We start from the raw sequence: 11770 nt of genomic DNA on the forward strand, positions 1-11770 counted from the left end.
CACCACGCCCGGCTAATTTTGTATTTTTAGTAGAGACGGAGTTTCACCGTGTTAGCCAGAATGGTCTCGATCTCTTGACCTCGTGATCCGCCCGCCTCTGCCTCCCAAAGTGCTGGGATTACAGGCATGAGCCACCGAGCCCAGCTTTTTTTTTTTTTAAAGAACATACAATTTTTGTGCTAGTTGATTAATGTTTAATGTTGGCTGTTGTGATGAATAAAGTTTAGGAAATACACGGTTATGATTCCAGGGGCCTTTAGCATATAGAGCTCCATCTACATCCCACTTTGGACTTAGGAGTGAGACTATGCAAAGCCTTGTTTGCTGGGAATGCACCTCTCTAAACATTCAAAATTGCAGAATGAAAGTTATGAAGCACTGGCAGACTTCACGACTCCCTTACATTCCATTCCATAGTTTGTATATGCTTTTTACCAAATATTTTGTTTCTTTTTCTGAATTTCAGACATCCACATTCCAGAGAAATATTTTCTTTTAAAATCAACTTTATTGAGGTATAATTTTCATAAATGTGCCAATTTTAAGTGTACATTTTGATGAGCTTTACAAATACATATATCCATGCAGCCACCACCACAGTCAAACAGAATATTTCCATCATCCCCAAAGGTTTCCTTGTCCCCATTTGTAGTCAGTATCTGTCTCCTTATCCCAGGGCCCAAGCAAGCACTGATCTGCTTTACCTGTTCTAAAACTTCATATAAACAGAATTGTACAATATGTAGTTGTATTTGGCAGGTAGAGCTGCCAAAAAATACCACAGACTGGGTGGCTTAAGCAATGGAAATTTATTTTTTACAGTTTTAAAGACTGGAAGTCCAAGATGAAGATGTCGGCAGGTTTGGTTTCTCCTGAGGCCTCTCTCTTTGGCTTGCAGATGGCTGTCTTCTGGCTGTGTCCTCACATGGCCTTTTCTCAGGATACACACATCCTTGGTGTCTCTTCCTCTTTTTATAAGGACACTAGTCCTATTGGGTTAGAGCCCCAATTCAATAGGTCCCTATTGGATTTGACTTATTGGCCCTTTGACTTCATTTAACTTTAATTACCTCTTTAAAGGCCCCATCTCCAAATACAGTCACATTGTAGGAAAGGATTTCAACTTACGAATTTTGCCAGGGACACAATCAGTTCATAATAGTAGTCTTTTGTGTCTGACTTCTATGACTCAGCATGTCTATGTGATTTATCCATGCCATGGCATCTATCAGTAGTTTGTTCCTTTTAATTGCTGAGTAGAAGTCCATTGTATGAATATATCACAGTTTATTTGTCCTCTTATCTGTTGATGGACTTTGGGCTATTTCTAGTTTTTTACTATTATGAATAAAACTCCTGTAAACATCCTAGTATATCTTTTTGTGGACATGTATCTTAGTTTATCTTGGGTAAATATCCAGGAGTAGGATTACTGGATGAAATGGTGTTTAATTTTGTAAGAAACTGTCAAACATTTCTCCAAAGTGGGTGTACAATTTTATATTTCCACCAGCAGTGTATGAAAGTTTCAGTTGTTCCACATCCTTACCAATACTTGGAACCGTCAATTTAAAAAAAAAGTCATTCTAGTAAGTGCGTAATGGTTCCTTGTTGTGGTTTTAACTTGCATTTCCCTGATGACCAATTGTTGAGCATTTCTTCATGTACTTATTTATCATCCAGTTGTCTCATTTGGTGGTGTCTGTGCAAGCCTTTTGGGCTTTTTTTTTTTTTTAAAAAGGACTTTAGGCCAGGTGTGGTGGCTCATGCCTGTAATCCCAGCACTTTGGGAGGCTCAGACAGGAGGACCACTTGAGCCCAGTAGTTTGAGACCAGCCTGGGCAACATTGCAAGACCTCATCTCTATGAAAAAAATATATATTTTTAAATAATTTAAAAGGACTTTATTTTTTAAGAGCAGTTTTAGGTTTACAGCAAAACGGAAAGGAAGATACAGATTTCTCATCTACTCCCTCCCCCAACATGTGTAGACCTCCCCCATTATCAATATCCCCTACTAGTGTGGTGCAGTTGTTGCCATTGATGAACCAACACTGACACATCACAATCACCCAAAGTACATCATTTACATGAGGGTTCTCTCTTGGTGTTGTACATTCTGTGAGTTTGGACAAATGTATAATGATGTGTATCCATCATTATAGTGTCCTACAGAGTTTTCACTGCCCTAAAAATCCTCTGTGCTCTGCCTATTCATCACCCTTCCCCACTCCATCTTTAAATTGGCATTGGCAAAGTTTTTAAAAAATTTTTTTTTACTTTTCTGTATATTTTTTTGAGATGGAGTCTTGCTCTGTCACCCAGGCTGGAGTGCAGTGGTGCAATCTCAGCTCAATGCAGCCCCTGTCTCCCGGGTTCCAGTGATTCTCCTGCCTCAGCCTCTCGAGTAGCTGGGATTACAGGCGCCCACCACCATGCCTGGCTAATTTTTATATTTTTAGTAAAGACGGGGGTCTCACCATGTTGGCCAGGCTGGTCTCGAACTCCTGACTTCAAATCATCCACCCACCTCAGCCTCTCAAAGTGCTGAGATTACAGGCATGAGCCACAGCATCCGGCCAGGCAAAGTTTTTTATAATAATCCATTACAATATCCTCCTATTACTTGCAAAATCTGTCATTAAGTCACTTCTCTTATTTCTGATATTCTTAATTTGTGTTTTTTCTCTTTTCTCCTGATCCATGCCTAGAGGTTGATCAATATGATCTTTTCGAAGAACTAGCTTCTGGTGTCATTGATTTTCTCCATTGTTTTTCAGTATTCTATTTCATTAATTTCTGTTTTGATCTTCATTATTTCCTTTCCTCTGCTTACTTTGGGTTTCATTTGCTCTTCTTTTTCTCATTTCTTAAGGTAGAGGCTGAAGTCATTGACTTGAAACCTTTCAATTGCTGATTTAGTGGCACCCACAAATTTGGATATGTTGGGTTTCCATTTTCATTCCATTCAAAATACATTCTGATCCCTCCTGCCTTTTTGACTGATAGGTTATTAAGAAGTGCCTTATCTAGTTTCCAAATATTTGGAGATTTTTCTAAGACTCCTTCTATTATTCACTATTTATAATTTAATTCCATTGTGGTGAGATAACCTTTTTATTATGACTTGAATCCTTTCAAATGTTTGAGACTTGTTTTATGGCCCAGAATATGGCCTATTTTGTTAAATATTCCTTGTGCATGTGAAAAGAATGTGCATTCTGCTGTTGTTGGATGGAGTGTTCTATAAGTGTCAACTAGGTCAAGTCGATTGATGGGGTTATTCAAATCCTCTATACACTTGCTTATTTTCTACCTAATTATCTATCGGTTATTAAGAGGGAGCAGTGAAATCTCTGATTATAATTATGATTTTTCTATTTGTCTTCGCAGCTCTATCCATTTTTGCTTCATGTATTTTGAAGCTCTGTTATTAGGTGCATAAACTTTTAGAATTTTGATGTATTGACTTATAATTATGAAATGATATTTATACTTGGTAATATTCTTTGATCTAAAATCTTCATCTGATACTCATATAGCCATTCTATCTTTTGATTAATGTTAGCTTGGCATATCTTTTTCTATCCTCCTTTTACATTTTAACATATTGTGTCTCTATATTGTGTTTCTTATAAGCATTATGTAATGTCTTGCTTTTTAATCCAATCTGACAATCTCCGCCTATTAATTAAAACATTTAGACCACTTACTTTTGTTTCTCACCTCAAAGAAATATGTGGATTGTTTTGTTTTAATTGTGTTAAAATATATATAACATAAAATTTATCATCGTAACCATTTTAAGTACTCAGTACAGTAATGTTAAGTATATTCACATTGTTGTGCAACCAATCGCTAGAACTTTTTCATCTTGCAAAATTGAGACTCTTTGCCCATTAAACAACAACTCCCCATTTCCCTCCTCTCCAACTCCTGGCAACCACCATTCTACTTTCTGTTTCTATGAGTTTGGCTGCTCTAGATACCTTGTATAAGTGGAATCCTACAGTATAGACCATTTACTTATAATGTGATTATTGACAGATTAAGTTTAAGCCTATCAGCTTCTTTTTGTTCTATATTTGTTCCATTTCTTTTTTGTTTCTTTCTTTTCTCTTTTTCTCCCTTCTTTTGGATTGATTTTTTTTTATAATTTCACTTTATTTTCTTTGTTGGGTTAGTAGCTATAATTCTTTGTTTTGTCATTTTAGTGGTTGCTTCAGGGTTTATGGCTTGTATATCTTATCACAGTCTGCCTTCACCACTTTACATATAAGAATTTTAATATACTTCTATTTCTCCTCTCCTGACCTTTCTGCTTCCATTATCATACTTTTTACTTATTCATATGTCATAAACCATACAATACATCATTTTTTTTATTTAAGCAGTCAATTATCATTGAAAGAGATATAGTTTTTTATAAATCTTACATATTCGCCCATGTATTTACCTTTATTCCTTTGGGTAGATCCATATTTCAATCTGGTATCATTTTCCTTCCACCTTAAGGATTTTCTTTAACATTTCTTGTCTGTTTGTTTGAGACGGGCTCGCTGTGTCACCCAGGCTGGAGTGCAGTGACGTGATCACGGCTAACTGCAGCCTTCACCTCTTGGGCTCAGGCAATCTTCCTGCCTCAGCCTCCTGAGTAGCTGGGACTACAGGTCAGTGCCACCACACCCAGCTAATTTTTAAAATTTTTGTAGTGATGGGGTCTAATCTTGTGGCCCAGGCTGGTCTTGAACTCCTGGGCTCAAAAGATCCTTCCATCTCAGCCTCCCAAGGTGTTGGGATTGCAGGTGTGAGCTACCACGTCCAGCCTAACATTTTTTATAGTACAGTTTTGCCATGGATGAATTTTTTCAGCTTTTGCATATCTAAAAAGGTCTCTATTATAGCTTCATTTTTGAAGATACTTCTGCTGATATAGGATTCAGATTGACAGATTTTTTTTTTTTCTTTCAGCACTTAAAATATCTTGCTGAACTGTTTTCTCACTTGCCCTGTTTCCAGTGGGAAATCTCCTGCTATGCTTATATTTGTGCCTTTATATGTAATATGTCTTTTTTTCTCTGGCTGCTTCTAAGATTTTCTCTTTATTACATATATTGAGCAATTTGATTATATGTGCATTGGTGTAATTTTCTTCAGATTTCTTTTGCTGGGGCTCATTGAGCTTCTTGGATTTGTGGGTTTATAGTTTTCATAAAATGTAGAAAATTTTTGAGCGTTACTTCTTCAAATATTTTTTCTGTACTCCCTGTTTTTCAGGGACTCCAATTACATGTATATGAGGCTGCTTGAAATTGTCCTGTAGCTCACTGATGCTCTTTTTATTTTTTAAGCTTCTTTTTCTCTGTATGTTTAATTTGGAATAGCTTCTATTGTTATGTCTTTCCAATAACTAAAATTTTCCTCTGCTACATCTAGTCTGCCATCAACCTTAGCCAATGTAATTTTTGTCTTACTCATTGTAGTTTTCATGTTACTAATTGTAGTTTTCATCTCAAAAGTTCATTTTGCATTATTTAAATATTATGCATGTTTTTGAACATATGGAATACAGCCATAATAATTGTTTTAACATACTCGTCTGTTAATTCTAACATCTTTGTCAGTTTTGGGTCAATTTTTTATTTTATTTTATTTTTATTTATTATTATTTTTTGAGACAGAGTCTCACTCTGTCCCCCAGGCTGGAGTACAGTGGTGCGACGTCGGCTCACTGCAACCTCTACCTCCCGAGTTCAAGCATTCTCTTGCCTCAGCCTCCCTAGTAGCTGGGACTACAGGCATGTGCCACCACGCCCAGCTAATTTTTCGTAATTTTAGTAGAGACAGGGTTTTACCATGTTAGCCAGGATGGTCTCGATCTCCTGACCTCGTGATCCGCCCATCTCGGCCTCCCAAACTGCTGGGATTAGAGGCGTGAGCCACCATGCCCAGCCAGTTCTGGGTCAATTTTAATTGACTGGTCTTTCTTCTCATTATAGGTTATATTTTGCATGCCTGGTATTCTTTCATTAGATGCCTGACGTGAATTTTACCTGTTAAGTACAGGATATTTTGGTATTTCTATAATTTTCTTGAGCTTTGTTATAGGATTGTTATAGGATTCGATTAGGTTACTTGGCAACAGTTTGATCTTTTGGTCTTTCTTTTAAGAGTTACTAGGTGGGAGCCGGGTGCGGTGGCTCACACCTGTAATCTCAGCACTTTGGGAGGCCGAGGAGGGCGGATCACGAGGTCAGGAGATCGAGACCATTCTGTCTAACATGGTGAAACCCCGTCTCTACTAAAAATACAAAAAAATTAGCTGGGCGTGGTGGCGGGTGCCTGTAGTCTCAGCTACTCAGGAGGCTGAGGCAGGAGAATGGCATGAACCTGGGAGGTGGAGGTTGCAGTGAGCCGAGATCGTGCCATTGCACTCCGTCTCAAAAAAAAAAAAAAAAAACTTATTAGGTGGGAGCCAGGCGAGTTGGATCATGCCTATAATCCCATCACTTTGAACATTTTGGGAGGATGAGGCGGGAGGATCACTTGAGCCCAGGAGTTCAAGACTAGCCTGGGTAACATAGTGAGACTCCATCTCTATTTAAAAATATAAAAATCAGCCAGGCAAGGTGGTGTGGGCCTATAGTCTTAGCTACTCAGGAGCCTGAGGTGGGATGATTGCTTGAGCACAGGAGGTTGAGGCTGCAGTGAGCCAAGATTGTGCCACTACACCCCAGCCTGGATGACAGAGTGAGACCCTGTTTCCAAAAAAATTAAAACGCGTTATTAGGTGGGACCAAAGCAGTGTTTTGTGTTGGGGTAATTATTCCTCAATACCAAGGCAATACCCTTTTGAGTATTTTACCCACGCCTCATGAATTATGAAGTTTTCCAGTCTAGCTGTGGAAACACTCTTCCCACCTCTGTGTGAACACATAACGTTGCTCTCTCGTCCTCTTAGAAGGTTCTCTCCCAGCCTTGGGTAGTTTTCTCACCCTATGGGTCAAAAATGCCAAATACTTGGGGGAGACCCTCTGCACATCTCCAGGCCTCTGTGTAGCTCTTTCCTGTCTAGTAGTCTGTCCTGAAAACTCTAGCTACCTTGGTATACTTTTTGCTCTGTCTCTTCAACTCAGAATTGGCTGAGATGTGCCTGGTTTTCTCTCCCTCTACCACAGCCTGGAAGCCTTCATAAAGCAGTAAGCTGTAGGGCAGTTGTGGGGCTTACCTTGTTTTTCCATCCCTCAGTAAATGTCCTTTCTTTTGAAACAGTCTTGAAAGCCAACTTACCTTCTTTCCTTCCTTCCCCCTTTCTTCCCATTCTGTCCCTCTCTCATCTCTCTCATTCTTTCCTTATCTCCCTCCCTCACTTCCTCCTTTCCTCCATCCTTCTTTGTTTCATTTCAAGAAGGAGAGGAAATCCAATCACTATCGCTCCATCTTGGCTGGGAGCAAAATTCCTTTCTGTTCAAATTCTTTCTTATCCTTTGTTACAACTATAATAGTGCTGGGCACATGGTTGGTTCATTGATTGAATGCTTCTTGAGTGCATTCATCTTTTAAGTAATAATATCCAAGTAAAAATTGGTTTAGAAATTCCATTGTAGGGCCAGGTGCTGTGGCTCACGCCTATAATCCCAGCGCTTTGGGAGGCTGAGGTGGGTGGATCATTTGAGGTCAGGAGTTCGAGACCAGCCTGGCCAACATGGTGAAACCCTATCTCTATTAAAAATACAAAAATTAGCCAGGCATGGTGGCGGGTGCCTGTAGTCCCAGCTACTTGGGAGGCTGAGGCAGGAGAATTGCTTGAATGCGGAAGGCGGAGGTTGCAGTGAACCGAGATCATGCCACTGCACTCCAGCCTGGGTGACAGAGTGAGACTCCATCTCAAAACACACACACACACACACACACACACACACACACACACACAAAGAATGATTGAATGGGTAGGATACTTTTTTTTTATTATTATTTTTTTAAGATGGCATCTCCCTCTGTTACCCAGGCTAGAATGCAATGATGTGATCTTGGCTCACTGCAACCTCCGCCTCCCAGGTTCAAGCAGTTCTGCCTCAGCCTCCAGAGTAGCTGGGACTACAGGTGCCCGCCTCCATGCTTGGCTAACTTTTAATAGAGACAAGGTTTCACTATGTTGGCCAGGCTGGTCTCGAACTCCTGACTTCAAGAGATCTGCCCGCCTCAGCCTCCCAAAGTGCTGGGATTATAGGCGTAAGCCACCGCACCTGGCCTAGAATACTTTTTGTTTCACCAAACAATGTAATTTTATTTCAATAACATCTCTATCTGATGTTCCTCTTTCCATTTTATAAATTAAAGCTCTAGTTCTAATAGACTCATGTCCCTTCTGGTCTCTTTACAGTGTGCACTGTTGGCCCTCACTTTAACATTTTTTGTCAGATGAAGTTAACACAAATCAATATTTCTTCCTCTACAAGAGAGGCTGACATTCTGATTTGGAAATCTTCATTGAAGAAATTTGGCTTATACTCTTGGAAACTTCAGGCTTGCATAACACTTTGACTTCTAGCTTAATTCTTGTGGAGTCTTGGGGTTCAGGCCCTTCTCCTCAAGTTCTTTCTGTGGCCCAGCCAAATCTTGCGCATCCTTCCAGCCGAGCGCAAGCCTTCCTTCCTCTGTGACGCCTACTGCCACAGTGATCTTGTCCTTCTGCCTGCTCCTTGGATCTTCATTGTCTTTTCCATTCACTTGGTGCCTAATCGAGCGTACTGCCTTGTCGTACCCTTTGTGTTTAGTCAGAGCATCTGTTTCAACCAGCTTGTAACCACCTTCAGATGGGAGGCCCACGATGCCTAAAACAGTAATAATAAAAATAATAGTAATAACCAGCATTTATTGAGTATTTACCATGTGCCAGGCCCTATTCTAAGAGCTTGTTATGGATGACTTCAGTTAACCTTCACCCCATTCAAAGGGGTTAGTGCTGTTAAAATCCCACTTTCCAGATAAGGAAGCAGAAGACCAGGGGAGCTGGGTCACTTGCCCAGGGTACCTAGCAGAGCCAGGATTTAAACTCAAGCACTCTGAGACCAGAGCCTGAGCCACCCTTAACCCTTACACTCTGCCGTGGCACTGGGGGTGCAGTAGTTGCTCAATACAGCTTTGCTGAATGAATGAAAACATGGAGGCTTGGCCTGTGCAGGAGAGAAACCTCCAGAGGAGGCCCTGTTCTGTTACTCTTACAGCTTTGCTGTTTGCCATCACTACTTGCACATCATTGCTGTTGTTTCAGGAGCAAGATCCTGTGTGGTCCAGGAGGGAAAAGAGGTTAGGAAGTGAGATACCCACACCCCTCTCCTGCCTTCCTCCCTTGCAGGTTGGGCAGAGAGCAAGTTGGGGCAGCTCTTCTTCCTGCCACCCCTTGCTCTCAGAGCTAGCCAGCAACCTGAAGCAGGGAGAGGTGGAAAGGAAGGCATGGGGGGCAGCAACAGTCTCAGGATCACTGGTTCCTGGGGCCCTTGCCTCTCGAGGCTCAGTCAACCGGATGTTCCTTTAGCTTTGCCGGAATTTGGCCGGATTTACAGAGATAAGATCAATCTGACCCTTAATTCCTTAAATGTAATTTATGGGCTTGCCTCCTGTGTGCTACAACACGTCTGGCTATCCAAAATCTGGTAATTATTTATGTAAACACAGGATCCTGCCTTTGTGGATTATAATTGGACTTGAACAGCAAGAAGCAGGGACTTACACAGTTGGGGCTGCACTGAAACTCTTCTTTTGAAAACACTCACCTGAGCCTTTGAAATCTTCCCTGTGGCTCATGGATGGCTTTAACCAGACCAAAAAAAAACTTTTTTCCTCCTCCTCCTGCAGGCCTGGGCAAATTTGTTCCCAAACACCAGCAGACTTTCTAGGTCCTCTCAGATGATGGGCTGAAGATACCCCGTCATCTGGGCTGGACTGAGAGGACAGGTGCCCTGGGAGGGAGCCGCCATGGATCTCCTCATTGTCTGTTGGGACATGAATTTTTATACCCCCTCTAAGAAGAAACAGGATTAGGAATTTTATGCTGTTTGGAAAAGAGGAGAGGTGGCTGGCACAAGAGAAAGATCTTTGTTTTTTATTCATGCTGTGAGTTCCCCAGGAGCCTTTGCTGTACATACACACACAAGAGCCAGGAGGATTAGAGGAAAGAAAATGAGCTGATTTAACCAGATGGTTCAGGAAGCACTCCCAGGAGGCTGCTGGGATGGATGAATCTGCATCTTTAAATAACATTAATTTCTGAAAGGCCCAAATTGTTTCCTAAATTACTACACTGAACTCTTACCTTTCATCTATTTTTATAGCACCTCTCTGGTTGAAGGCAGGAGCTACTGCTTTCTGACAAACCAGCTTTGGAGAAATCCCTCATCCTTGGTGCAGCTGGTAAGGAATTGTTTTCCTGAAGGAAAAAGGAATCCTTAAGAATCAAAGTGCTTTGAAAAACAGATTTAGGCAGAAACAACCACCCCTGGGTGATCTAAACAAGCTACCAAGTTCTAATGCCAGCTGAGACACTCATTTCCTTAGTGGCTGGGGGCAAACCACTTAACCTCAGTTTCCCCATCTGTAAAATGGGGTTAATAATGCTTACCTGCTGCAGGAGTGCTGTGAGGTTTTAATTGGGTAATGTCTGTGGAGCGCTTTGATGTAGTAAGTTTTATTAACTTGCAAGGGATTCCCTGAGGCCAGAAAAAGCAGTGAAACCGAAGAGAGAGAAGAAAGGCACTGAAATGAAAGCAAAGCTCAGCTAAGCGTTTCACCTCCAGCTCCAATTTCAGAAGTGCAGAGTCCAGCTGCTCCACTGTGAGTGGAAAGCAGTGGCCGGGGCTGGGGACTGTCTGAATAGCATCTGGGGAGGGAAAGCTTCAGGGTCATCTCAAAGGGAGCTTGGCTTTCAGACTGTGAAGGGTAAAGGTAAGCAAGTAGTCTTGCTTGATCAAGCCAGGATCATTCTCTGGACCCACTGAGGTTCTTTGCGAAGAACTTTCTCCAGTAAGAGAATTATTTTGCTATTAATCCAAGGTCCTTGTAATTGAATTTAGAAAACCCTAGCCTCTGGCCTCCCGTTTCCCAACAATTAAATAGAGAACTGGCCTCTAGCCAGGGTTGCTGACCAGAGAAGAATTGGAAGGACAGCACCAACCAAAGGTCAGAAAACTGGGGCATTTTCCAAGCTCCACCATTCACAGCTAGGCAGACCAACCTAGACTGCTTGGCCAGCTCTGTGCTTCAGTTTCCCACTCCATAAAATTGATTGCCGTTAAGGCCCAAGTAATTAAGATTTGGAATGTGAAATGCACTAAAATGATGAAGAACAAACCCATACTCGCCCTTCAGTAAGTTAAAAAAATCAAGTATTTGAATAATTTTACTCCAAGCCAACTCATTCAGCATAAGAGAACCCATGCTCCTCTTCCTCCTTTCTAACTTTTGTTGGGTGCCCACCACACAGCCATGGTCATTCAGCATCAGCCACATGAACACAGCCCAGGAGGGTGATCAACTTGTCCTGATTTGCCTAGACTATCCTTGTTTTAGCTCTGAAATTCTCATGTTCCAGGAGCCCCTACTAATCTCAGGCAAACTAGGATGGTTGGTCACCCTAACATGTCCTTGGGCTGGTTGGAAAGTGCTGGGTACAGTTCCTGTCAAGCAGCTGTTGACCTACCATGGGCATATCTTAGGAAAAGGGGCACTGTGGTGTGGCAGAGGTGAGGGAGTCCTATGATCCAGACTGTCA

General features: G+C 41.4%; 1 protein-coding gene across 1 annotated transcript; it reads right to left on the reverse strand.

The window, feature by feature from the left end:
- Window positions 1–7953: 7953 nt before the first annotated feature.
- LOC131382157 (uncharacterized) lies at window positions 7954–10418 on the reverse strand. Its single transcript, XM_058432610.1, has 2 exons — window positions 10316–10418; window positions 7954–8834 (listed from the first exon to the last, which is right to left on the reverse strand). Exons 1-2 carry the CDS (start codon window positions 10320–10322, stop codon window positions 8548–8550), a joined length of 294 nt encoding a protein of 97 aa, XP_058288593.1. The 5' UTR covers window positions 10323–10418; the 3' UTR covers window positions 7954–8547.
- Between the last annotated feature and the right edge of the window lie 1352 nt (window positions 10419–11770).

This window comes from Hylobates moloch, unplaced genomic scaffold (assembly GCF_009828535.3).
Source record: "Hylobates moloch isolate HMO894 unplaced genomic scaffold, HMol_V3 SCAFFOLD_20, whole genome shotgun sequence".
Lineage (NCBI taxonomy): Eukaryota > Metazoa > Chordata > Mammalia > Primates > Hylobatidae > Hylobates > Hylobates moloch.